The following is a 27,370-nucleotide window of genomic DNA, read 5'->3' on the forward strand; positions in this document are numbered from 1 at the left end:
CTGAAGCACTACGCCACAGCACTGACTTTACAGGGTATGGGTGCTCCAAAGGGGGGCGTCATGCAAACTGTGGCCAGGAGGGGGAAAAAAGGGAGCGAGACACATTCTGAGAAAATCTAACACGAGAAAACATTTTAATTAAACTACAGAAACAATGGTTATAGTACAGAATGTTCATCCGTGAAAAGATACACCATGTTATAAGTACTTACAAAGTTACAAACCATTTGCTTCCTTAACATTTTTTTCCACTTTTAAGTTGATACATTAAGATGATTGGATTTGACCATTTGGGGGGGTGGGGCAAGGGAAAAAATGTGCATTTATCATCAGCTAGATGTGCTCACTGTATGCTCCGTTATTTATATGCAAGGCCCGGGTGACTGGAAGTGCAGTTGTCAGGCATTATAATAAACTGGACAGCCATTTGTTTCTGCACGACAAGGCAGCTTTACACAGGAGCCACCAGGAGAAAACAGGAAACAGCCAAGCACTCTGCACTGCAACACGCCACCTTAACAGCTAACCAGCATTACTCAACTGCTACACAACTGCGCCTAGTGCACAAAAATACATAAGAGAAGAGATTAGAATGGTGTTTGGTAAACAATCATTCCAAAATATCAAGTCTTTTCACCTGAAAAGTCTTTACACAAATTTGGATTCAGATTACCATTTAGGTCAAGGTAAATAGCATATACAAATTACACCAACTTTCATTGGTTTCTTTTTGTAATTTTAAGGAATGAGGGCATTGTTGAGTCAATCTGTTGACATCTTTAGGCTATTCAGCACACGTTTCCTTAAGAGTCAGGAATCTGTTTAATTTCAAACAAAAGTCAGCACTAGATAACAGAAATGAAATTTTACCTTAAATATCCAAGCCAATAATGAAATCTGAAGTCGTTCACCTCACTAAATTACAAGAAATTTGAATAACAGCAACAAAATGGCACATAAAATGAAGCCTGCCACCTGAGGCCAAGCTCAAAACAAATAAAAAGTTAGACAAATGTTACAAAATAACCTTTTCAATAGCCAGTTGCTTGTTCCAAGAACTCTTCTTTGATGGACTGAGTACGTGTGGTCCTTTCTCCCCAAGTCCTCCATTATGTTGCTTGCTGGTACATCTAGGTTTGAAAAGAAATCAGTTCAGCATTCCTCCCTTCACAAGGGGTGTCACCACAGTGCCCGTGGTTTTTGAAAGTCAGGCAAGAACTTCAGGCATTCACTAAGGCTCTGGTGAAACAAGTACATTAAGGCGAGGTTCCACCCGGCCACTGTCAATTTTTTACAGGCCCAATTGGGGCCGTTTTCAATGGCTACCATCAGCATCTACAAGTTGGAGTTGGTGGATTCGCCAAGATTTCATTACTTTTTCAAAAGATAAAGGGAGAAAAAAGAAAAAAGGGGGAAAAGGGCTGTATTTCAAAACAAAAAACCTCGAAATCAGAAAATTTGGCTTATATTGGATGGCACGTCTGGAGTTTGTAAAAGGACCTGCTTGGCAAGTGAGAGGAACTAGTGCTTTCAAAACGCCTGGGCTACTCAGGGCCCTTTCCTCGCAAGAGAGAACATTAAAGGGATGTGCGAGTTAAAGACACACTATCCTCTCCCCACCCAGGGCGATACCTGCCGAGCTCCTTTGGGGGCTGCTTTCCAAAGTGTACCGTGCAGTGCGTATTGCAATGCCTTTGCCATATCCTCTAGCCTCGCCATGTCCCCGCCGGGGCACTAGTTGGACCGAGCGCTCTCGCTCCGAGGATAGTGCATCTTTAACGTTCAAAGACAAACCTGCTCCAACACACGCCCACAGAAACTGGTCCCTGGAGGATCAGCCAAATCAGTTAAAATCTGCAATACTGGCCAATATTCTTTTAGCAAACAGGAGACCGCAGCTTTAAAGGGGAAAATGCAGACGTTGGGTAAGAACAGCAAGAAAGAGTCATTGTCATTCATAGGTCTCAAAACAGTTCACGACACCGCCATTACCATCGCTTCCTGCCTGCCTTCCTTCCTCGTGTCTCGCCACCGCTGCCTGCCTGCCCTGCAGACCCCGCTCCTGTCCCCTCGCCCAGCGCCCTCCGCCCCCGACGCCTAGGCGCGGTGCGCCGCGTGCCGGCCGCCATTACCATTGTTTTAAGAGGACACCGCTCCTTCCTCTTCCGGGGACTTGGGGGGGCTCTTGGAGCGCGATCTGGACTTGGACTCCCTCTTGGACACGGGCGGCGGGCTCCGGGAGCGGGACCGGGAGCGCGAGCGGGACCGGGAGCGCGACACCGACGACGACTTAGACTTGGACCTCCGGGCCGAGCGGGACTTGGACGTGGAGCGCGAGCGGGATCGCGTGCGGGAGCGGGACTTGGAGCGGCTGTAGCGGGAACGGCTCCGGGAGCGGGAGCGCGAGCGGCTGCGGGAACGGGAGCGGCGGCGACGCCGAGGGCTGCGGGCGGGAGGGCGAAACGACGCGGCGTCAGGGCGGCGCCGCCATGATCTGGCAGGCGGCCCGCGACGCCATTTCCCTCCGGCCCCCAGCGGGCCCGCCCTTCCGCCCCGACCACGCGGCCGCGCCCGCCCCCCGCCACCCCCCGGGCCCCGCTCACCTGCGGCTCCGCCGGCCGTAGCCGCCGCCGTACCTGCGCGGGGGCGGCCCGCGGCGGCTGTGGTGCGAGTCGGGCGGGCGGCCGTAGCGCGCCATCTGCACGCGCAGCTCGCGGCCGTCCAGCACGGCGCCGTCCATGGCGTCCATGGCGTCCTCGGCGTCGCGCTTGTCGTGGAAGCGCACGAAGGCGAAGCCGCGGGACTCCTTCGTGTAGCGGTCCCGCGGGATGTACACGTCGCCGACGCGGCCGTACTTCTCGAAGACGCGCCGCAGCGTGTCGGGCGAGGTGCGGTAGGTCAGGTTGTCCACCTTGAGCGAGGTCATGCCCTCCACGTCGGGGGGCGGGCGGCCGTAGCTCATGGCTCCGGAGGCTGGGCCGCGGGCCCGGGGCTGCGCGGCGGGAACGGGCGCTCTGAGCGGGCCGCGCGCTTCGGCCGAGGCGGCGGGGCCTCCTCGCAGTCGCTAGGCTCGAAGCGGCGCCGCGGCGGCGGCAGGTAGTGGCCGCGTGAGAACGCTCGGAACAGGCTGGCGGCACGACGCGGAGGAGACTCCGCACCGACGCCACCTGAGAGACAACTGGGCGGGCTGCGCGACCTGCGTCCGTTTATAGCGCGGCTCACAAAATGGCGCCGCGCCACCCGGAAATGAATCCGCTGATTGGTTCGTGCCGCCCCGCTCCGTAACGTCGCCGCCGCGCGCCCTGCCCCCTCCCGGCGCGCCTGCGCAGAGCCCGCCGCGCGGCCGGAAAAGCGCGCAGTCACTGTTGGCGGGAGGTGGGAGCGGACGAGACCGGCGGTTGGAAAGCCCGCGAAACGCTTTTTCCGCTTGCGAGGCGGCTGCGGGAGTGTCGGATGGGCGGAAGAGGCGGTGCTCCCATGGTGGCCCCGCCCTCGTTCCTGTGCCAGTATCCGTACTCCTCGCAGCCCTTTTCTTTGGCTCTCAGCCCTTCTCGTGTCAGCAGTGCTGCTCTTCCCTTTTCCCTGCCCCCTCCGTCCCCGCGTCCATTCGCTTCCCTGTCGCTCGCAGTCTGTCCAGACCCCGCTACATCCGGGTCCTTCCCCTCCCCCCCCTCAAATCCGGATTCCTCGTCCCTAGCTCCCCTCTTCTGGACTCTTGCTGGGACCACAGGCTTGCTTCCGCGCCGCACCTCAGGGGCCGCCGACGCCATCACCGCGCGCCCGCCTGGCCCCGACCCGCCGGGACTACATTTCCCAGCAGGCCGAGCGGCCTTCGTCAGGTGACCGTCGCCTGATTCGGGTGACTCAGGGCCCAGCGGGCGGGGCCGCGCTGGCCGATGCTAACTCTCGCGGCCCCTACCCTCACGGGCCCCTCAATCGGGAGCGGCGACGTTCTCGGGCGCTACTGCGGGCGCGGGCGCTTCTTTCCCTGGATCTCACCCTGGGAATGCCCTAGCTCTGCCCGTGCGGACAGCTTCAGCCTGAGCCCGCGGTCCTGAGCCAAGAAGGGGCAGTTGGCAGCTTGGCTTCTCCGCTCCCGGATCTACCTGCTCGCTCGTCTCCGCCTCGCTTCTTTCCAGATTGCCCGACTGCCCGCGGTGCTGACCTCCAGAAGAGCCAGCCACCATGTCCCCGGAATCCAAAAAGCTTTTCAATATCATTGTTTTAGGAGTTGCCTTTATGTTCATGTTCACCGCCTTCCAAACTTGCGGGAACGTGGCGGTGAGTTGAAATCCGCCCTGCCTTTAGAAGAGCTTAGCCTAATGCTTTCCATAAACCAGACGGAGCTGTCATTTCACGTGACGGCCCCCGCTTTGATTTCCCCACCGATCTATTTTCCTTGTTTTTAATCCCTTACCTTGGAGTTCGTGTGTCGGTCGGACCTTTCCTCCAAATCTGACCATCAAACGTGACCGTTCATTCTTCTGATTTGGTTTGGGGTTGGATGTTCGCCTGGCTGTTTTATTTCTGCATTAAGTTCAACAGTAGATTTTGGGTGGCTAGGAAGATAAAACCCAAAAGCCGGTTGGTGCCATTCCGATGGCCTCCCACCTCTGGAAGACTCACTGTCTCCAATTCTGCAGTCCAAGCCCCCTTACCCCACTTGGCCCCCCAGTCCATCTTTGAGCACACTGAAGCCAGAGGCTTCGTTGCGCGCCTGTGAATTTTGACATTCTTCTCTGTCTTTGAGCACCTGGAAACGTGTTTCAATAGGGCAAGAAATTGCATAAAAGTTGTCGCTGATGAGTTCTGTCTCCCCCACAGCAAACTGTCATCAGAAGCTTAAACAGCACGGATTTCCACGGCAGTGGATACACCAGGTATTGTGCCTCACGCCCGTTTGACGTCACATACCCCTGTGCTGCAGTCCTGTCAGAGCTGCTGGCAGTGACCAGTGTGGGTTGAATTGATGATTGAAGGAGTAGCGATGGCTTTCTTCTTGGTCTGTATGTCGATTCATGGAGCAGGATATACTAGATAAGGGTTAGGAGCTTGAGGCTTCTTGTGGGTTTAAAGCCCTGACTCCACAGCTCCGTTGCTAACTGATCTTCGGAGAGCTCCGTGCATTTGAGTACAGGGCTTGGTACAGGCTCCCGCATGTAATAAGCATCAGAGCATTGCCCTGATTTCTGCTTTTCCGATAATCCTGAAACTCTCGGGCTTCCTGGTTTTTTAATTTCCATGCCAACTAGTGTGCTGTCCGGGGAGCTTTCAGAACTTGTAGAGTGTTCACTTCCTGGGTTAGTCAGCAGAGGGTGAAAATGAAGCGCAGAGACCCTCCCAAGGCGCCCTGCCATTATGAGCAGGGCTGGGAATGGAACACGAGACATGAGGGGCCTTCAGCGAGGTCGTGGAAAAATTGACTTGAATGATCATGGGATTTTTCCACGAACTCTTTACGCCTTTGCGTTTCCTTCTGGTTGGATATTGAACTGCAACCAACCCATCCCCCTTGATCTCTTCCTTGGTACCAAGTGGTTATCCAGAGCCGGACCCTGTGTGTAATGGTGGGGAATAAAGTCAAAAGAGCTATTGGCAATGAATTGATTTGTACTCACAGTGACCTTATGAAAAACCAGAACTAAACTCACTGCCATCAAGTCAATGTCAACACCAGCCCTGTAGGATGGGGTAGAACTGCCCCTGTGGATTTCCAAGACTAACTCTGTACAGGAGCAGAAAGCCCCATCTTGCTCCTCGCAGCCCTGCAGGATAGAGTCGAACTGCCCATCACTTGTGCCCCCCACCCCAGGAGCAGCTGCTGGCTGGGAACTACTGACCTTTGACTAGTAGGCCACTGTGGTCAGGTGCCTTGGGCTCACAGCAGCGTGTGTTCAGCAGGGAACTACTGCCCAGACTTGCACCACCCTGCCGTTGTTTGAGCCATGGCTGCACCCACTGTCGCTCCATCTTGTCAAGGGCCTTCCTCTTTTTCTCGGCCCCTCTGCTTTTCCAAACATCATGTCCTTCTCCAAGGGCTGGTCTCTTCTAACAATGTCCAAAGTTTGTGCCCTCCCCTCGAAGAAGCATTCTGGCTGTACTTTTCAAGACAGGTTGCTGTGCTCCTTGCCTTAGCGCAAAGGGGGTTATGATGTCATTTGTTTAAAATTTCTAGTGATACTATGGCGACTCTATAGTGCTTTGCTCGCATGGGTGCGGAGCCCGGGTGTGTGTGAGGTCAGCTGGTGGAGTGCTAATTGCAAGGTGTCGCAATTCAAACCCACCAGCCTCTCCCCAGGGAGAAAGATGAGGCTGTCTGCTCCCGGGAATATTTATAGCCTTGGAAAGCCTCTGTAGGAGCCCTGCTAGTTGAAATCAACTTGAGGGCAGTGGGTTTGGGCTTGCCTTCCTGTATATTCTAAAGACCAATGATACAGAAAGATTCATAAAAGCCAGAGAATAATTTACTATAGGTTTGTTTGGGTTTCTTAATTACTGTCGGTTCCAATGACTTCATTCTTTTTTTAAATCATTTGTTTGGGGGCTTGTACAACTCTTGTCACAATCCATACATCCATCCATGGTGTCAAGCACATTTGTACATTTGTTGCCATCATCATTCTCAAAACATTTGCTTTCTACATGAGCCCTTGATATCAGCTCCTCATGTTACCCCAGTGCAGTGAATATGAGTGCAGACTGATTGGGCTAAGCTGAGGCAAGCCAGGGTCCCATTTCCCTGCACGTCCCCATAGGTCAGCAGTTGCCTCTTGGAATGAGGAGACCAAGAAACAGCACCAGGGATGCCTGGCTCCCCGATAACCGGACACCCTACCTGCCAGAGCTTATAAAACTGCATCCTGGGCCATAAACCTTACCGCTGACCTTGTAGGCCATAACCCTTGCTGCTGACATCTTGGGCCATAAACCTTCCCCTGCAGCATGGACTTCCCTCTCCCCGCTTCCCTGTAAAACCCTGGACCCCTGAATGGAGCCCATGAATCCCCTGGGCTACTTGCTGGACCATGGGGCTTCACCCAGGAGCTTCCCACTAATAAAGCGATTTCTGTTTCTGCTCTCCCTTGATCCTGTCAACCATCTTTGTCCATCTCCCTGTGCCTCAGTTCATCTTTACACAGACTGCCACATGTTTCTGCCTCAGAGGGCTGGTGGTTTCAAACCACTTACCTTTTTGCTTCTGTAGCTGAGTGTTTAACCTCTCTTTAACCAGGGCTCCTTTTATAAACAAGAGCCAGACTCCCTGCCATCAATTTGATTTCAACTCACAACAACCCCAAAGAACTGCCCCGGTGGGTTTCCAAGACGAGCTCTTGGCAGGAGCTACTGGTGTTTGAACTGCTGACCTTTTGGTTAGCAGCCCAATGCACAACCACTCTGCCACCAAGTTTCAGGATCCTTGACACTGATTTCACACCATTTGCTTTAAACTATATGTACTAAGGCTGACTAATTAAAAATATTTTGGTGAGCACATCAGGTTTGAGTTAAATAAATTCTGGTTTAGCCAGTTTCTAACTGGGTGCTTGTTATTTATAGTAGACATTTCTTCCTGCTGCCAAGAGTTAGAGGCTCACTTTGCAGAGCAGATTGGCAGACCAGAGGCTCTGGAGTCAGGTGGCCAAAGTCGGAATCCTAGCTCCACCAGGAGCACTAGCTAGACCAGCAGGCACGTTACTTAACCCTTCTGTGTCTCAGATTTCTTTCCTGTACAGTGAGACTGATAGCAACAGCTCCTTCACGGGGCTGTTAGGGTTGAAACAGAAACTACGGATTAATTCTGACTCAGTGACCCTATAGGACAGGGTAGACCTGCTCCTGTGGGTTTCTGAGACTGTAACTTTTTTTTAACATTAATATAATTCAGTCATTCAGTCATCTCAAGAAGAATTGTACAATAATTACCACAGTCAATTTTTACTATAGTTGTGTACTCACAAGCAGTTCAAGTGCTCTCTCCCCCTCCCACCTTTATTGTTTCCTCCCCAAATCCCCTCGCTCTCCCTGTCTTCCACCCCCACCCCTACATCCCTTATAAACCCTTGCATTAGTAATTACCGCTGTGCAGTCACTCCTGTGCTTCACACACTGGGACACCCAATAGAAACAGTAAAAGACAAAAACAAAAATAAAGTAAGGATAAAATAATAATATAAAGATGAAAGTACAAATAATGTATAAGACAGAAAAGACCACCCTCGATATTTGAAAAGCTAGGGAAGAAATGTTTGCCATGGAACACACAGGAGATTATTTGCACACAGAACAGATTGAGGTTGGGTCATTAGGGAGGTCAGCTGACCAAGTATCAAGTTTGATCCTGCAGAATCAAGATTACAATGATTTCTATCTGATAGTAAGGTTGTACGAGACCCTTGCCTGTGGCTAGACGGAGTTTGCCAGCGGCTTAATCTAACCAGTTACTACACCAATTTGGGTGACCATAATTTTAGCTCTGATACTTTTCCCTTTGTCATGTTTGAATTTTGTTATTGTCATCATTGGCTCACACGAGCTGGTGTGCTGCTTCCATGTGGACGTAGTTGGCTCCTCACTAGATGGCTGCTTGTTTGAATACAAGCCTTCCAGACCCCAGACACTTCCAACTGATAGCTGGGCACCATCTGCTTTCTTCACCACACTTAGCTGCAGCTCCCGTAACTTCAGTGATCATTGCATGAAGATGACTCTCCAGCAGGGTCATGTTCTCAGAACTAACTGATCGGGGATAGAGTCCATCTGCTTGTCCGTGGGATATGCACGACTCGGGTGGGATATGCACGACTCAGGTTTAGGTTGGCACCCTCAATACGACACAATCAAAGACCCTTAAGACCAACTACACCAACAACTAAACACCAACCAAGACTTAACTCTTTACAGGAGTAGAAAGTCTTTTATCTTTTTCCCTCAGAGCAGCTAGTGGATTCAAACTTGGCATATCCGTAGCCATTAAGCAGATTACAGCTCATAACAATCCTATCGGACAGAGTTGAGCTGCCCCATGGAGTTTCCAAGACTGATCTTTACGGATGCAGACTTTGGACCATGTTATCAGGAAAGAAGATCAGTCCATGGAGAAGGACATCCTGGTTGGCAAATAGAGGGTCCCCCAAAAAGAGGAACCCCCTGGACAAAATGGATTGACACAGTGGCTGCAGCAATGGGCTCAAATGTGACTATCATGAAGATGGCACAGGAGCGGGCAGGGTTGTGTTCCCGGGTGCAGGGGTTCCCGGTGAGGTGGAGCCGGCCAGAAGGCCCCTAGTAGCCAACAACAGCACCCACCACCACTCACTCAGGCACACGGGCTCGTATGCGCGCTTTGGCTGAGAGCGCACCGAGCCAGTGAACTAACTCTGTGCACACGTGTGCCATGTGTTTTGTCCCATCCGCTGCTGTGCCCTCAGTGGAACCCCACTCGTCCCCGCTGGCCCTCCTCCCCCCTCCCCAGGCCGCCCGCCTCGGCCACCTGCCCCTTCCTGCCTCCGGAGTTTTGCTTTTGGGCTGTCCTTTTTTGTCACATCCGGTGGATACTCAGGAGTATCGCCTCAAAAGGGTTGTTTACTTTATTGGCCTGTCTCCCCTCTGGCTCTGAGGTGATCCAGGGGTGGTTCCGGGTTTGCAGGGGTCCAGAGGCCATGGCCACAGGGGTTCCTCCAGTCTCTATCAGACCAGCAGTAAGTCTGATAGGATTGTGAATCCTGATCTACGTGGCTTGGTTTGGCTTTTTCCCATTCGCCCAGGACCTCCCGTGTCCGAAATCAGGATGACTGGCAACAGGGGCAGGTGGCCTCAGGCTCGTGGAGGCTCTCGTGGCCTGTTGGGCTCCCTGTTGCCTTGAGTCTGGTTTTCGTCACTCTTCTTCCTCCGGAAAAGGCGGAGACCCATAGTTGCCTCTTAGAGGGCCAGCCACTAGGTTTTAGGACCCTGCTCAGTGCTCCCCCCAGCAGGAGGTGCTCAGCATTCTCTTAGTGACCACCTTTTGCCCATTGGCTTTGCTGTCTCCGGAGACTGGTCCTAAGCCCAGTGACTTACTCTGTCACTGCTTGGTTTTGGTGAAGAACTTTCCCCGACTTTGCCCTCCTGTACCCATGCATAAGTACACGTATCCACTGCCAAGCCCCCAGAATGGTGTTGGGCTTAGTTGCTTTCCCTACTCAGATGTACTCAGCTTGCATGTCTGTCTGTGCGTGCACTCGTAGCTCTTGTTCACTGTGATTCCGCAGGGCTGCGTGTGGGACAGCCTGGCCTCGCTCGTGCCGCCTCCTTGCCCGCCTTTGCCTCAGTGACTGGGTGCTGATCTCCCTTTGTCTCCACCTGATAAACTTCCGTCGGGGCTTCACTGTCCTGTGACATGAAAGGTGTAGCCTGGCCCTCAGTTTAACAACATTCTGTGATGAATGGTAACCAAACGTACAGACGGGCCAGAAGGAGCCCGAGTCCCCCATTGTGTGTCCTGTTTGCAGTATGGCGGTCATCTATGGAGTGTTCTCCGCGTCAAACTTGATCACGCCCTCCGTGGTGGCCATCGTGGGGCCTCAGCTCTCCATGTTTGCCAGCGGCTTGTTTTACAGGTAAGGGCCTCGCTTTCTCGCCCTCCTCTCCGTGGGCCGCGCGCCCTCTCGAGCATCGAGTGCCGCAGTCCTGACTTATATGCGGCTTCATTTTATTTTAGCTAGCTATTTTCGCTCCCACTGCTTTTTATGACCATGTCTCCATGAATCTGGCTTCGTTTGTCTGGAGTGGGGCACAGTGCGTAGAAGTAAGCGTACAGGCAGTTTTTGTTGGAGTCATTTTATAGGGAACTCTGGAAGCTAGCATAGCATTCATGGCTCAGTCACATCAACCAATGTTGCGCAATTGCAGCCACAATCAGTTCCACCACATTTTCTTTCTTCTTGATATCTGTTCCCCTTTATCCCCTCCCTCACCCTCACACCCCCAGGAACCCTTACTTCTTGCCATCTCTTAAGCATCCAATATATCCATTCACACACAGTCCTGGCACTCGGGCAGGCAGTGTTTAACACCATAAAGTCACGCACAATCAGCTGTCCAAGAGTGGTTCATCACAACTGGAGCGTGTCGATCGATGGGTTGGGGGTTAAACTCGTAACAACTGGTGGGTGGGACTAGATAGAGTAGTGAGGTCTGGCTCTCTGCTTCAGAAAGGTCTGAGCAGCCTGTTGAGGGGTAGCACACGTTAAAGCTGATGGGTGCATGCTGGTAAGGAACATACGCCCCACCAGTGCCCGAGAGGCCTGTAAACGGCCTCTCAGGGAAGTCACGTCACTTTGTGAACATTGTTCTAATCAAGGGCACGCAGTAATTCACTTTTCCTCGGGGGGCTCCAGAGCGGCGCCCAGCCTGATCACATGCTCGGGCCCTGGCCAAGGCCCCTGGCAGATTGTCAGGCAGTGTCCTGTTTCACACGTTTGAACTGGTAGATGTGATGATAGGTGGTGACACGGGCAGGCTGTGTGTGTCCTATTTTCAAACCGGAAGGGGTGCTTTGCAGGGCCCCTCAGAAGGAAAGAGCCCTCAGCGGTAGTTCCTAGCCGGCCGCCCTGGCCTTCGTCGCAGGCACTGTGTGACCATAATGCGTTGACCTGTTACATTTTAGCATGTACATTGCCGTTTTTATCCAGCCTTTCACGTGGTCCTTCTACACGGCCTCAGTCTTCATTGGAATTGCAGCTGCGGGTAAGCCATCCTTTCTGTTTGAGCCCTGGGGTTGTCTGAGAGCATCATTTCTGTGTTTCGTTCAGAAAGCCCGTCATCTCCTTGACCTCGATACGATTTTGGTTTGAATTCTAGTACTTTGGACAGCACAAGGAAACTGCCTGACCATCAATTCCGATGAGCACACTATTGGGAGGAACAGTGGAATCTTCTGGGCACTCCTACAGTCAAGGTAATTATCCTGGGAGAGTAGGGAGTGCTTTCACACAGGTGTTGGGGTCTTTGTATTGTTACATGTTCAGGCCCTCTGTGATGCATGACGTAAGTTCCTTGCTGCATACGCTACAGGGTCCAAGTTTACGGAGTCCCTTCAAAAGCACAAGGAGCCCTGGTGGCACAGGGATTAAGTGCTGGGTGTCAAGGGTCCAAGCCCCCAGGCAAACACTGGGGAAAGATGGGCCATCTATCCTCCAAACCGTGACAGACTGGGAGACGCTCTGGGGCCCTTCTGCTCTGCCGCACGCAGCCATTGTGAGTCAGAAACGGCACGCAGCAGCAGCACATTTCACAGACAGCATTTTCCACTTAATCACGTGTGATCTTTACAACAGCCCCGTGAGGTTAGTGGACCTTAGGGTTTGCTCTGTATATGAGGAAACAGGACAGAGGGCTAAAAGATAGAGACCTGTCCGATTGGACCATCAGTATCGAGGCAGTACTGCCTGATAAACTGGGAACAGCCGCCACCCCTGACTCATACGGCAGCCTGGAGACCCTGTGGAGCAGCCCCACAGACATCTGCAGACAGCCACGTTTCTCCTAGGGAGCGACTGGTAGAGTTGAACGGCTGACCTTTGGATAGCAGCCAAGCACTTAACTACTGTGTCACCTGGGCTCCTTGGCTACCTGATACCATCAAAAGAAAGAAAAGAAATCACTGTCATCCAGTTGATTCCAAATCATGGTGACACTGTAGGACACAGAAGAACTGCCCTGTGGTAGCAAGCTTCCTCTCTCCCTCAGAGCAGCTGCTCACCTGGCAGACAGCAGTCCAGTACGTGACCCATAGGCCAGAAGGGCTCCTCTTGTACCTGATGGCGAGATTCACAGATCTACTCAGCTTCAAAAGAAAGACTGATGACATGGTCCATGCCGAAGGATGCCACAGAGCGTAGGTTTCCTGGTTAAAAACCAGCCACGGCCCTTGTGCCTCAGGACTGTCACTCCAGAAGTCTGTCCTGAGGGTCTCCCTTCAGGTCTCCTGCCGGGACTGTTGGCTGTGAAGGCGCCTCCCCCTCCCCTCCCCCGCAGCGCTCCCTCAGCATCCCTGGGGGAGTGGATGATCCCCCCTCTCAGGAAGTTTGTGAAGACATCTCTGATTAGATGCAGGAAGTAACATCCAGGGTGAGCTACTTGTGTTTTCATAGGTGTTTTTTTTTAATTTGGATTTTTTCCTGGTCATTTCAAAAGTAGTCTGAGCATGTTTTCAGGGAGGCATTTCCAGAGCTGCATTAAGTCCCCCGCCCCAGTGAGTCCAGTCTCCTCTGCACATCAGATGACAGTCCTGCACAAGGAGCCGGCGTGCCCTCTGGTCACGTCCTCGGAGAGCAGCTGCGCGGGCTTGGATTGCCGAGCGACCTAGGGCAGCCAGAGACTTTGAATGGACTTCTCGCTCTCTCTGTAACCAGTGTTGGAAATCGTCGGCAAGCCCACCAGTGTGAGAGCAGCTTCTAATTGCCCTCTTCCTTCTTCCCCCCAGCTTGTTCTTTGGAAACCTCTACATATATTTTGCGTGGCAAGGGAAAACGCAGATATCAGGTGTGTTCCACTCCCATACTTACGTACTCCAGCGTTCACACGCAAGTGTGTTCTCAGCTCGTCGCTGGGTGGCCACGTCCAACAGCCGAGCACTGCCGGCCCTGTGCCGTCCTCACAGCCGCTGTGCTGCTCCCTTAGCTGGGCATGGCCACAGCAACAAGCCCAGGTCTACCAGGACTCAAGCATTGTCGCGGCGGCCCCCAGCTGGTGCCTGCTTTTACGTTCCCTCCAATGCTACATGGATTAGATGAGGGGGGTGGGGGTCGGGGTCGGGGTGGCTGGTGACTGTTTCCCGGGCATCCCAGGGCCTGGGAGAAGGTGTTACCAGGTGCATGTGCTCCAGCCAGTGGCCAGAAGACCTCTGAGCTCAGACAGGCGCGTGTGCCCACATCGTGGGTGTAAGAGAAGGAGGTCCAGTTCTTGGGCTGGTGTTCTTCCCGAGATGAGTGTCAGACAGACAGACAGACAGACAAGCAGAGCCTGCCATGTACTTCCTTGCCCTAAAGCAGGAACCTGCCTGGGTAGACTGTGCGGGCCGGGAGGCCACCTGTGGACACAGCACTGGTTCTGGAGCGATGCGGAGAGCCGGTGCTAGCGTCTGTCTCCTTGTTTCTCTCCCCAGAGAGCGACCGGAGGACCGTGTTCATTGCCCTGACAGCGATTAGCCTTGTGGGGGCTGTTCTTTTCTTTCTCATCAGGAAGCCCGATTCCGAACACATCCTGGGAGAAGATGACTCCTCGGACGAGCAGGACCTACAAGTCAGCGAGTAAGGAGCCGGCGGGGGACAGTCCTTCTGTTGTTACCGCCCTGTAGCGGCTTCTCTAGCCTAGAGCTTACTTACCAGCCTTCTCCCCAAGCGGCATAGCAGCTAGGAGTTGGACTGTTAACGGCAAGGTCAGCAGTTGGAAACCAGTCAGGAGAGCGAGGGGCCTTCTACTCCAGTAAAAAGTGGAGTCTCCGAAGCTCACAGGGACGGCTCTGCTGTCCTACAGGAAGGTTGCCATGAGCAGTGAGGTCTTTGTCCTTTCTGCTTAGTTTGGTATGTATACATGTAAACACAACCAGTAGACATTGGAAGGCCAATCTCACAAATTCAACAGACAGCTAATCCCCATTGAAAAAACGGATTAATGCTCTTTCATGAACCAGCGTGAGGTGTGGGCGTGACGAGGGCCTTCCTCTGCCTGTGGAGGGATGACCTGGGCTGGTGTGAGCAGGACCAGGCGACCTGCGCTTCAGCCTCACGCTGCTTCAGCCTCCCTCCTTACCGAGTTGACTTCCCCATTTATCCAGCTCTCTTGTAAAGCGGAAGTGCCTAGAGGGACGAGGAAGAGGAGTTCTCTGTGCCTTGGGGGCTGTCCCTTTACCCCTGCTGCTTACCTTCCCCAAGTTCCGCTTCAGAAATCCCTGGTTTCATCTCCTTTTGTATGTGCACGGAGATGACTCAAGATTCACCCTTACACTTAAGATCCCTCGTTACCATCAAAGAAAGCCCCTTTCCCCATGGGCTTATTACCAGGGGCTCAGAGGGTGAGGGGTTCCCCCTTTCGCACTCACCTCCTGACAAACGTAATAGGCTCATGGGGGTGGTTCTCACTGTCCGTCTCCTACCTGGTCAGTCTGCTGTCTGTCTAAGCATCCGCTCGCAGACCTCGCTGTTGCAGGACTTGTGCTGTAGCAGTCTTGGCTTCTGTTCCCTTTGACTCCTGAGACCTCCCAGTGTCTCCCCTGCTTCCATCACATTTTCCTGCCCCTCCTCACCTCTAGCCTAACTGCCCTCCTTCTACTCCCACCCCTGGGAGCCATCAGTGAGTGCTTCTTGACAGTTGATAATGGTGGAACTCATGCAACTTGTGTCCTTGCGTGTTTGACCAGCGCGCTGGGCGTGCTGTCCTCCAGGCCCGGTGAAGAGTGAGCAGAGGCTGGTGGCATGGCTGGCAGGAAGAGGCCAGAGTGCGTCTTCTCCTTAGCATGATCAGAAACCCCTAAGGTACTAAGTAAGATCTGGTTTTTCAAAGATCCTCCTGGTTGCTTTATAGAAACCGAAGATTCAAACGCACAGCTCAGTACCTGCCTCTCGGGCTTGGTGTCAAGAGCTTAGTGTGCACCTCTGAGGACCTCCTCGCTGGTGGGCATTTCTTCATAGGCTAGGGTATCTGTGTCTGTCTGCCTCCTCTCTCCTTCCTCTTGTGTTTGAGACCTGATGTGTGCTGCCAAAGACTGGCCTGGCAACCTGAAACCCCCCAGGAGCAGAGATCTCTGACCTTGAATCCCCCTCACAATGCGGTCCCTGCCAGGGTGCAGTCCAGTGGCGTGTCCTATCTCCCTCCCCACCATACTTGGATGCTTTTCTGCATGCCAGAACACCGGGCCGCTGAGTCAGAACTGACTTGATGGCAGCAAGGCCCGAGGACCCCTGGCGGCACAACAGTAGGTGCTCAGCCACTCCCCTGGCAGGTCCCGAGGTGCTGACCAGTCACCCGCTCGCTCTGAGGGAGAGGGAAATGGCGGTCAGCCACAGGCAGCCTGAGCAACCGTGTGGGGCAGCTCCACCTGCAGGAAAGCTGCACAGATCGATACGGTATTTCCAGTGATGGAGTTAGCAGCCCATGCTCCTGATGGTACAGTCAGCAGTTGGTTCTGTAGCCGCAAGTCCCAGTGTACGGAGCCCAGGGGGCAGCGATTCAAGGTCCTCTATCCCGGGCACCAGCGTCATCACAGCGCAGGCAGTCAAAAGCAAGGATCACCTGGGCGGGCATGAACCTCCGAGAGTAGCAACATCAGTAACCACGCCTGCGACGTGGCGTCCTGACATGGGGACTAGCCACAGCCACCCACCACCGTGGAGAGGTTCCCCGCCTTGTGTCAGTCACATAGTCCACTCCTTTTTGGCAGCAGGAGCTCTGAGAATTGAGGGCCGTGCCGTGCCTTATGTAGCCCTGAAGATAAGGTTAGGGTTCGTCTAAGGAATACTACAAGTGGCAGGCGTGTTACCAGTTTGAGAAGCTAGATGTCTGAATCCGGGTGCTGGTCGCAGGGGACGGCCCTGTCTGCTTGTGGAAATGCTCTGTCGCCTTTAGAATCTCCTTTGAAAAAGGTCCGTGGTGCTGCTCACCTGGTATCGCGCCCCTGTCTGCCTGCCTTGTGTGTCTCAAAGGGGATCGAGATGAGACATACCCTTCTCTGATAAGATCCCATCAACATCAACGCAACTCCCTCACAGCCACCACCTGGCAGAACTGTCCCTGTGGGATTCCGAGTTGGGCTCTGATCCCCATCTTTGGCAGTGGGAAACCACCAGCAGCTCCAAGCCAGCACTGACTTGATGGTGGTGGGTTTGCTTGTTTGATTTTTAGCTCTTTCCGAGGGTGGAAAACCTCTGCTTCTCCCAGAGTGAGCTTCAAACTGCTGATCTTATAGATAGTGGCCCAAGGCATAGCCACTAGCCCCCCAGGGCTCCTTCCCTTTAACAGAGCAGAGACAAATCAGCCCTGTGCTCCATGGGGTTACAGCTACCGCTATGAAAGAATGAGACCCTAGAACACTCATTACCGTCGAGTTGGGTCCAGCTCACAGTGCCTCATAGCACAGGGCCGAAGGAGCCCACAGAGCAGCTGGTGGTTCTGAACTGCTGACCTTGCGGTTGGCAGCCCCTGCATAAACCACGACACCACCAGGCTACTCTATAAAACAAGGGCTAGAGTTTACAGCATGCATTTTTAGGGACACAGTCCAACTCAACGCCAGGTAGGAATCTGAGGGGGGCCTTCCAAAAGTTCGTGAAAAAAATGTTTTTCCACGAGTTTTTTGAAGCTCCCTCATTCCATTTTTTTCAAAAATGATTTTGCATCTTGGTGACCTTGAATATTTATACCTACATTCCATGACCCCATTGAGCCCCGAGAGGTAGGTGGTGTGTCCCTGTTTCATAGACGAGGAGGTAGAGGAGCTTGTCTAAAAATCACTCTGCAAACAAGCAGCCAAGTTCAGGCTTGGACTCCGTGGCCTAGGTTATTACGTTTACTGCGCCCTCTCCAAGCAAAGGAGAGGATTACATTCCCTCCCTGCTCTCGGAGAACAAGCGTTCAGGACCTCTGGCTGTGCTGGCTACGGTTCTGGGCCCCGATTCCCCACAGTGAGGCAGGCATGTCTAGATGTCAGTCATCCTCTTTGGTCATCTACATAACGCCCACCTCCACATTATTGGGAGCCCACGCGTGTTGATAAGGAAAAGAGGGTATAAAGAGGCAGGAGCATGTGGGGAATGCTTGCCAGGTTCCATAAAAAGCAGTTAGGCGTGATCAAGAGCAAGCACTGCAGCAGAAACTGGAGTCTCACAATTCCAGTGTGCAGGGGTTGTCCAGGGAAGAGCAGAGTACAGGGTAGAAGCTATGTAAGTAACGCCCTGCCATCGAGTCGATTCCAACGCATAGCGACCGTCCAGGACAGAGTAGACCTGCCCTGGGTGGGGAAGTGGTGAGGAACCAGGCACTCTGGAGTGATTTTTGCCGAGTAAAAATAGTGGGTTAGAGGATACTTCTGTCTCCCCTGAAGTTTTGTGTCTGAGAAATGTGCGCTAAATGTCCGTGCCCAAATTAAATGTAAGGTGAAAAGATCACGGTCCACTCTCAGAACACGAAAGAAAGACTTCAAGAAAGAAACCAAGCCTGCCACCGTCCAGTCACTGCAGACCCATCGACACTAGGACGGAGTGGAACGGCCCGTAGGGTTGCTGTGTCCTTTCCAGGTTGTGAACGAGGAGAGCGAGAAGGGCAGACACAGTGGAGAGGATTGAAAGTCCTGTGACCTGCCAGAAGAGCAGACCTGTGACGGTGGCAGGACTTCGTCACACTTAGACAAGTTGCCAGGAGAGTCCAGTCCCTGGGAAAGGATATCACGCTTGGTAGTGAAGAGAATCCATGCAAAAGAGGAAGGTCCCCGGGGCCATGGATTGACGGCGTGGCTGCCGCGTAGGCTCACACATGGCTGTGGTGAGGATGGCTCAGGACCTCGCAGCGTCCCCTGCCGTACGGAGGGCTGCTGTGCGTCAGCAACCGTCCGTACAGAAGCAGACTGCCGTGTCCCCTAAGGAGCACCTTGGGGTCAGGCTTGCCGTGGGCTGGAACCTCTGGGCTGTGCAGGGAGGCCCCGGTGCCGTGGGCACTGTTAGGCCGGGCCCTAACCCAGTGACACTCATGTATGTGTAAGGAACAGCTTCATATCACAAAGTCATTAGCTATCAGGAAAACGATCCAGCCCAGTCCAAGTCAAGTCCATCAGTCCCTCTTCAGACTCACGCAGTCACATGCACTGATGCAGAGTGCAGGAAGATCACAGGCCGGTGGGTGCAGAGTCTTGTGGACCCAATGGTGGTGGGCACATCTCCAGAGCTCTGGAAGGTCTCGGAGTAGCTCAGCCGGGGGGTGGGTGCGGCTCCCTCCCTCCAGAGAGCCATCTATCTTGGTCGGACCTCCAGAGGAGGTCATCAAGCTGTGACCTGAGTGGCAGGCCGAACTCCACCATATCTTCTTAGAGGGCCACCGAGGGCCCACTGCAGCTTGGCCCAGAGACCATCGAGCGGGCTGAGCTTTTGCAGACCTGCAGGGGGTGTGGTGGGCTGCTGTTCTCGCTTCCGTTTTCAGGGGAAACAGTTGCTTCTTTTCCTTCCTCCGTCAGGTCTGCCCCGGACAACGTGACAAAGGCGCTGGCTGCGTTTAGTAAGTACTCTCTGTGTCTGAGACAGACTGTGTGGGGGACCACTTTCACCTTCGCCCTTGCCCTCTCCAGGTAGAGGGTGCAATGTAAACACAAAACCTGCCGACCATCAGCCAGGGAATGCCTTTTCACGTACGTCAGTTCAGCGACAGGGGAAAGGCCCGACTACTAGTGGGTGAGCCAAACGTTGCAGCAAAACGCTGACACTTCACAAGCCAAAAGTATATGTATCACTGAAGTAGATAAGAAATGCAGATTTTAAAGTCCCCTGTTGCACTTCAAAAGGTAACAGTTGTTTTCCAGTGTCACAGGACTTAACATGCCAAAGGCCACACTGCCAATACGGACCCAGCTTTGCAGTGCTCCCTGAGGGGTGGCGTGCCATAGCCTGAAACGTGCAACCTTTGACCTGGCAGTTTCTCTAATAGGACAGGCACTGACTCAGATGGGTGCATTCCAGGGAAACTGGACGTCATTTGAATATCCACCTGGGAGCCATGCATATCTTGTTACAAGAGATGATGCCGACTGCCCAGATGTTCTATTTCTATAGTAGAAAATATGCGCTCCGTTTTATAAAGCGGGACCGACGGTGGAGCTGGTTTCTGACCTCAAAGCATCTGAACAGCCAGGAAGGAAGCCCATCTGTGTTAGGTGATCGGGATGCTTCCCTGAACATGGCAGCTTTCCGCCCTGGGAGGCTAGTGTGTGCATCTCACCGGCTCAGGCGCACGCACATCGGGAGTCGCCCTCCTGGTGCAGTGGTCGAGCATTCAGCCGGGGGTACCATTTTAGGGCTGCCATTTCCACCACAGATTTATTCACCTAAGTTCAGCAGAGGACAGCGAGGCATTGAGTTGATCAGAGAAATGAGCAGAGGTGCAGAACTCACGTTCTGGATTTGTTCCATGAATTCAAATCTAATTACTTACTCCTAAATTTGTTTGCTGTTTTTACAGAAAAGTCTCTTAAGCTGTGTGTCACCAAGGAGATGCTCCTTCTTAGTGTTACAACTGCCTATACAGGTAGGTGCTGATTGCCTGCTGCCTGCCGAGAATCAGGACCTGAAACAGCTGCGCACAGAGCAGGACTGGGCTCAGCTGGGCTGTTCTTGGGCTAGTGTCAGTTGGGGCTCTGTAGCTGCTGGCAGAGGCCACGGAGGCTGGGCCTCCCAAGGGAGTCTCGTGCCCGATCTACTGCAAGGCTGGGGCTCTCTTCCCTGTTGCCTCAGCTTGCCTCAGACCTTGGCTTTTGCCTGACCCCTCCTGACCTGGCAGGACAGCCAGACCACCTGTACTCTGATGAAGGACTCCAAAAGGGCAGAAGGAGAAACTAGGAGATCTCAGGAAGGCCTAGGCCTGGAACTGGCAGCGACTCTGCTGCCTTCAAAGCGAGTCATGGGGCCAGCCCCAGACCACTCTTGGGAAGATTCTATACGTGGACATGAGAACTGAGGATGGGGCATTCACTGGAGGGATTGGGGGGGTTGGGAGGGGCTTGGTCTGGATTTTGTTGTTGCTGAGTTCCACCCAGCCCGTTCTGCCGCCCACCAGCCTCATGTAAAGGAGATAGAGTGGTCACCCAGCCCCGCACCATCCCCACAGTCATTGCCGGGCTTGGTGCCCATGGCTGTAGCCAAGGTGCCAGTCCATCTCACTGAGGGCCCTCTGCCACAGGCACGGTACCTAGGGCTTTTGCGGGCCCATGGAGCACTACAGGAAATCCCTGTAGCTCTGATGAACAGACAGACCGAGCTCTGAGGACGGCCACCTGGTGAGGCCCAGGGCAGGGCCCAGGGCAGCATCTTATTAGAAGTCAGTCAGCCCCACCTCCTGGTGCCTCCGTGTGCACCAGGCTCTCATAGGCTGATGTCCAGGAGCACCATGTCTCTCTCGAGGTGCCCTGGTGGGGCTGGAGCAGCCTCCATTGCTGGCACCGCCCAGTGTCTCCAGAATAAACATAGCGACTCCCTGGCATCTTGATGGGAGCACATCTCCAAGTCTCTCCTGAAGAGCCGTTGGGTGGGTTTGAACTGTCATCGTTACTGCCAGGGCTTCTGAGGATAACCATTAAACAGCTCTGAATTGTTCAGTGAAGGGTCTGTCACATGAAGGAGTCGGACTCGAGGCCTCTGCTATTTACTGCTGTTCATGTTGGGAGTTGTTGGGGAAAGGGATTAATTTAAGCATTGTCGCGCTAAGTCGCAGTGGGTAGCACGACTGGCCTTGCAGGACCGCCATTACTGGGCCAGTGGACACACCATTGTCCACTCCCCTGTTTATGCTCATTACATCCCAGCCATGTGAATCCATCCTAGCCTCCGCCCAGCCTCTGCCAGCTCACAGTGACAGCTTTTTTTTAACAAGATAAACGAACAACTTGGGTGGAGAGGGAAGGGAAGAAGGGGAGCTGGTATCAAGGCAATTGTACAATACTGCTTGGTGTGATTGAAATCTGTAAGAGCTCCCAATAAAATGATTTTTTTTTAAGTACACCTTCAAAAACACTAAAACCAAACTCACTGCCAGCCATTCAGTGAGGGTGGAACTGCCCCATGAGTTTCCGAGACACTGTTTCATGACAGGAGTAAGGACGCCCCATCTTTTCCCTCCTCGGAGCCGCTGGGGTTTCAAACTGCTGACCTGGCTGTTAGCAACCCAACAGCAAGCTACTCCCATGCCGGGGCTCCCCATCAGGCTGGTCCCCAGTTCAAACCCACTGGTCACTCCTTAGAGGTTGGATGGGACTTTCTTCTATAAAGATTTGTAGCCTCAGACACCCTGTCTTTATCAAAGATTGGGATATCTGAGTACATCCTATATGCAGCCTCAGAGACCCCCAGGGCGGCTCTGCCCAGTCTTGTAGGGTCACTCTGAGAGGTGGGGTTTGTTCTCATTGCCTCTGTGCTGTGCAGGGACTGCCGTCCTGTGCTGGACTCCCATGTGCTCGGCCTCCTGAGCAGCATTTCTGGCCGGCTGGCTGCAGTTTGGTTTCATGGGCACATAATTCACACATCGTACATCCATCGGTAGTTCACTCACATCAACAAGAGTTGTGCAGTCTTCACCACAGTCAGTTTTAGGACGTGTTTTCCATCTGTGTGCTCATCAGTTTTGGCGCCCCGTTCCCCTCCCCCTCCCCCTCCCCTGCCACACCTCCAGGCAGCCCTTGATCCAGATACTGCCTCTGGATTTACAACTGATTTCTGTTTGGCCCATAAATGGCTCACATCCGGCGGGAAAGAATGACTTATGTCAACTTCAATCCTGTTGGTTTTCCTAAAGGTCTGGAATTGACCTTCTTCTCCGGTGTGTATGGAACCTGCATTGGAGCCGTCAATAAATTTGGGAGCGAAGAGAAAAGCCTTATCGGACTTTCTGGCATTTTCATCGGCATTGGAGAAATTCTAGGTTGGTTAAAATTTTTATTTTCTTTTAAGACTTTGCATTTAAAAACACCAATCCAGCTGTGAAAGCTCTACTGGAGCCTGTCAGTGCCCACCCCCCGCCCCCCAACTGTCTGCCGTCCCTCCTCTGCGGTCATGGTTTATGCGATGACAGGTCACTGTGGGACCTTACACATAAACATGGGTCTCTCCCAGTTTCTCATTGAAAATACCGACGCCGCTGCCTGTCTCAAGACCCCTGCCTTCCAGCTCAGCAACTGTACTTAACTGTCACGCGCTCAAACACCTGCAAAGCGTTGCTTCCCGTCAATCCCACAAATGTTGCTTGTGCAAATAGGACATGCCTCCAACAGGGCACCTCTTCATGGGTGTGCAAGGACTCGCGTGTACGGACAGGCCACATTCTGGTGGCCCCTCGGCTCTGGGGCCACTTCCAGGTGGCTTTCACTCTGGAGCTATCATGAAAAACGTAGCAAAAAAAAAAATAAAAAAAAAAATAAAAAAAAAAAAAAAAAAAGAAAAACGTAGCTGCAGACAGGCAGGGACACAGTTCCATTTCTGCTTCTCCCGGGGGTGGAATTGCTGGGCCATCAGACACTGTTCATTGATGTCCTCCTCCTGGGCCCCGTGCACAGCTGTCTGCTTTGTTAGGGCGACCTTGTTGGAATCGAGTTGGTGTGACCTGCCTGTGGAACTCTGGCATGCTGTCCTGAATGTAGTCGAGTTATGTGAGCCTCTCCAGTCTTGCTATCCAGCTGTGTTGGGCAGGCAGCGCCCCGCCCGCCCCTCCCCCATCAGGTTCTGACCTTGGCCATATGCCCCCAACCTCCTTGGTGGGTGCCTGCCCTGGCGAGAGGGGAGCAGCCCGCTGGTAGCCTTCAGAGGAGAAGCCTGCGTAGGGGAGGTGTTGACTCTGCATATCCAACAGTGTCATGATTGGCCTTCATTCATAAAGGAAACCTTTGTTTTTAACTAAGGAGAAGTTCCCAGGAGGCTGTGGAGGGAAACTGCTCCCCCTTCATCCAGCCTGGAAGCCTCCTGTGCCCCCCCCCCCCCCCGTTTATCTAAATGGGGTGGTTTTCCCACCACCCCTGCGGCCTTTGAATGGGGGGCCCTGGGCTTTAACTAGCCTCCTAAATGAGTTAGGACATCCCTCCTGAGAGGACTGAAAGGAGTGTTACCTCAAGGGAAAGGGGTGGCTCCATTTGGGATTTCTGACAAACTGAATGTTAGGTTGTATTTCTGACCTCCCCACTCTTGACCTGCAGGGGGCGGCCTCTTCGGCCTGCTGAGCAAGAGCAGCCGCTTTGGGAGGAACCCCGTGGTGCTCCTGGGCCTCCTGGTGCACTTTGTGGCCTTTTACCTCATCTTCCTCAACCTGCCCGGGGATGCGCCCATCGCGCCCGCCCAGGGCACAGACAGCAGTGCTTACATCCGTCCCAGGTGTGGAGGGGTGGGGGGTAGCCTCCGGGGTAAGCCCCTGTTCTTGAGCCCATCTGTCTGGTGTTAGCCGAGTTGACACAAGACCTCAGAGAGAATCCCAAGTTGTTTTTGTAAAGTGAGCTGTTGTGGTGGTACCTCGGCTGTTGAGGTTTTTACAGTTAATCTGTGAGGAAGCACCCAAGGGTCTGGCTGGAATCTTGTTTCTTGAGCTTGGATGGCCAAGTCCTGAGGCAAACGCCCAGAGGAGCCTTGAAGGGCAGCCCTGGCCTGGGGTCCTGGCAGACTCCCTCAGCTGAGTTCTCCATTCTGTGCCAATGGACTCCACCCACAGACCCCGGTGAATAACACCGCCTTTAGCACTGGGTCCACGGATCCTCGGGAGCCAGTGCCCAAACACAACAGTGCTCGCTTCCCAACTAGTTCATGGATCGGGCTCGCAGGATGGGGAGGTCAGTGAGGTTCCCTGTCAATAGCATTGCTTTTAACCCTGGAAGGGCAAACGCTCACCAGGGCGGGCCTTTTCTTCTGGAAGCTTTGGATCCGTCCTGCTCACGCCCCCTCCCCTCTGCCCCTTTGCAGCAAAGAGCTCGCCCTCCTCTGCAGCTTCCTGCTGGGCCTGGGGGACAGCTGCTTCAACACACAGCTGCTCAGCATCCTGGGGTTCCTGTACGCCGAGGACAGCGCACCTGCTTTCGCGGTCTTCAAGTTCGTCCAGGTATTGCTTTCTCGGAGGGAGGTGGGGGTGTTTTCCTCATGAAGGCCGGGCTGCCCTTTCAAAGGCTCCCGAGCAGAATTAGACAGCACTGAGCAGTCGGATGGCCCCCTTTCACCTGAGTGAGAGATTCTGTACTCTGGTCTCTACCACTTCAATCGGAAACGTCTTCCCTCAGCTGCCTGGAGCCCTGGTGGCAGGGTGGGTTATGTGTTGGGCTGCTAACCTCAAGGTCAGCAGTTTGTGAACCACCAGCCGCTCAGCAGGAGGAAGGTGAGGCTTTTAGTCCCACACAAGTTTCCAATATGGGAACCCCAGGGGCCAGTTCTACCCTGTCCTGTAGGGTTACTATCAGTCAGAATTGACTCGATGGCAGTGAGTCTGATTTTTGGTTCCTCAACTCTCAGAATTTCACTCATTTGGAATATGAAAACCTGCAGCCGTCAATGCGGTTTCAACTCCTGGTGACTGCAGGGTTTCCGAGATCTTCTAGAAAGCAGACAGCCTCATCTTTCTCCCAAGAATCCGCTGGTGTATTTGAAAGGCCAGCCTTGCTGTTAGCAGCCCCACACCTGTCCCTCAGTCCCCCTGGGCTCTCTCACTCAGAAAAGACCTGTGTGTTTCCCACTGTGTGGGCATGGGGGTGATTGTAGACAGTCCCCCTGCTGTTTCTCTGTCTCAGAAAAGGTAAGGTCCTTGGGAACAGGAGCCTTCAGTTCTCAGTTGGCCTTCCTTTAAAGAGAGAAGCCCTGCTGGGGTGGGAGGTTATCCCCTGGGCTGCTGACCAACCACAAGGGCTACCTCAGCAGAAAGATGAGGTTTCCTCCTCTCACAGAGCATGGCAGGCTCAGAATGCCACAGGCGGTCAGCTCCGCCCCACAGGTCTCCATTGAGCCGGAACCAACTGGATGGCAGTGAGCTTAGAGCGAGGGAGCCCTGGTGGCGCTGTGAGTCCGGCATTAGCCTCGGCCCCAAGGTTCAAACCCACCAGCCGCTCTGAGGGCGAGGGGTGAGGCTGCCCGCCCCATCTCCAGTTAGGAAGCCTCAGAAACCCTGCCAGAGGCTCCGCGTGCGTCAGAAAGTCGGGGGGCGGCTGGCGGTGGGCTCGGGGTTTAGTGCAAGGAAAAGCTCCCTGTGCAGCAAGTGGAGGTGATGAGGACTGGGTGACCAGGCTCCCCTGGGAGCCGTGGGGCGGCCATGGTGGCACAGTGGCTGATTTGCGCCAGCTGCTCAGCAGGGGCAAGGTGAGGCTGCCCTCCGGTCAGGATGGCTGCTGGGGACGCCCCGTGGGCCGTGGGCGCCGTCCTCCAGTGCCACCAGGAGGCTGAACCAGCTTCAGAGTCCAAGACCCGCGACTGCCTGGACTCTCACCTGTCACGAGGCGCTGCTTTAAATAGCAAGGGTGTCACTGGTGAGGAGTGGCACCCCGTCTCGGGGCGGAGAGGCGAGGGCTGCTGGCCAGGCTTCAGGCCGGCCTAGTGATGTGTGGGCGCTGGGGCTGGTGGCCCGCTTGCTCGCAGTGACCAGGGTCTCTGTCTGCCCGCAGTCCATCTGTGCAGCCCTGGCCTTCTTCTACAGCAACTACCTGCTCCTGCACTGGCAACTCCTCGCCATGGTCGTCTGTGGGTTTCTCGGAACCATCTCCTTCTTCGCCGTGGAGTGGGATGCCGCCGCCATTGTCGCCCGGGGTTCCGACTACAGGAGCATTTGACAGGGTGCCGGTGCGGCTCCTTCCGAGACTCAACAACATGCTGGCAGGGAGAGGCCCCGCTCGGGGTCCGGTGATGTCCAGGTGGACATCAAAGAAGCAAGACAATTGAGTGAGCCAGGGTCCGTGTTGAGGTTCACAGATGCGGCCAGCCGGGGACAGCTGTCCGTCAGCTGCCCTGTCTCCAGTCCCTTTTGATCATGCCGTACATTGTCCCGGGGGGGCACCCATCTCTCTCGGTTTATCTGGGCAGGAAGTGCAGGCACTTGATGGGGTGTGACCCCCTTCCCCCCACTAATCGCAGGGAGCCGGCTGCCCTGGGTCTGCTCTGCAGGGCAGAGAAATAAACGGCAGTACTGAGCAGACCACCCGCCTCGAGAAGGCATTGCCCTTTGCCTCTTCACTGCTTCTGCTCCACCCCTGTTCTCACCCTGCAGCCCCCTGCCAACGCCTCCGCCCCCCATCAGAGCCCCTTGAGTTAGATGCTGTGGCCGTCACAGCACAGGCCAGACACACACACAGAGGAGGAGGAAGATGCCACCCTGCGCTGAGCTGTCTGCCACCCCTGTGTCACAGGTCTCAATCTTTCTCTGAGACATGGCAGCACCCTGGCATGGTGACTGCAGGGGGCTTCTTTTAGCTTCTCATTTCCCTGCCCACTGCAGCCCCCTGCCCTTGGTGAGAAGTCAAGGGCGGTTTGGAGCCCTGCCCTCAGTGAGATGGCGCCCTGGCAGCTGTGGCCTCAATTACACGCCTCTTAGGGCACGTGCCACTGTGCGGATGCCAGGAAGGGGAGTGTCAGTATCTGGGGCAGTACTCAGATGGAAAGGTCTCCCTTTCCACGGAACCCGCCACCCCAACAAG

The 27,370-nt window shown here is 54.1% G+C and overlaps 2 protein-coding genes across 3 annotated transcripts; one reads left to right on the top strand and one right to left on the bottom strand.

Moving 5' to 3' along the window:
- Positions 1 to 104: 104 nt before the first annotated feature.
- On the bottom strand, positions 105 to 3,209 carry SRSF2 (serine and arginine rich splicing factor 2). 2 transcript variants are annotated; one of them, XR_012786499.1, is made up of 4 exons: positions 2,604 to 3,209; positions 2,133 to 2,443; positions 1,028 to 1,130; positions 105 to 557 (listed from the first exon to the last, which is right to left on the bottom strand). XR_012786499.1 is itself a non-coding variant. In XM_075562270.1 (3 exons), exons 1-2 carry the CDS (start codon positions 2,960 to 2,962, stop codon positions 2,140 to 2,142), a joined length of 663 nt encoding a protein of 220 aa, XP_075418385.1. In that variant the 5' UTR covers positions 2,963 to 3,209; the 3' UTR covers positions 105 to 1,130; positions 2,133 to 2,139. The 2 variants fall into 2 exon arrangements, 1 of the variants encoding a protein (XP_075418385.1); XM_075562270.1 differs by having other exon boundaries at positions 105 to 1,130.
- Positions 3,210 to 3,510: 301 nt separating this feature from the next.
- On the top strand, positions 3,511 to 26,867 carry MFSD11 (major facilitator superfamily domain containing 11). The gene is made up of 13 exons (XM_075562268.1): positions 3,511 to 4,281; positions 4,825 to 4,880; positions 10,488 to 10,595; positions 11,645 to 11,724; positions 11,839 to 11,935; positions 13,463 to 13,521; positions 14,144 to 14,288; positions 19,199 to 19,239; positions 20,197 to 20,262; positions 22,522 to 22,647; positions 23,912 to 24,086; positions 24,666 to 24,801; positions 26,345 to 26,867. The coding sequence occupies exons 1-13, from the start codon at positions 4,186 to 4,188 to the stop codon at positions 26,507 to 26,509; spliced, it is 1,350 nt and encodes a 449-aa protein (XP_075418383.1). The 5' UTR covers positions 3,511 to 4,185; the 3' UTR covers positions 26,510 to 26,867.
- The last annotated feature ends 503 nt before the right edge of the window (positions 26,868 to 27,370 follow it).

The sequence above is a fragment of the Tenrec ecaudatus genome, chromosome 10 (assembly GCF_050624435.1).
Source record: "Tenrec ecaudatus isolate mTenEca1 chromosome 10, mTenEca1.hap1, whole genome shotgun sequence".
Classification (NCBI taxonomy): domain Eukaryota; kingdom Metazoa; phylum Chordata; class Mammalia; order Afrosoricida; family Tenrecidae; genus Tenrec; species Tenrec ecaudatus.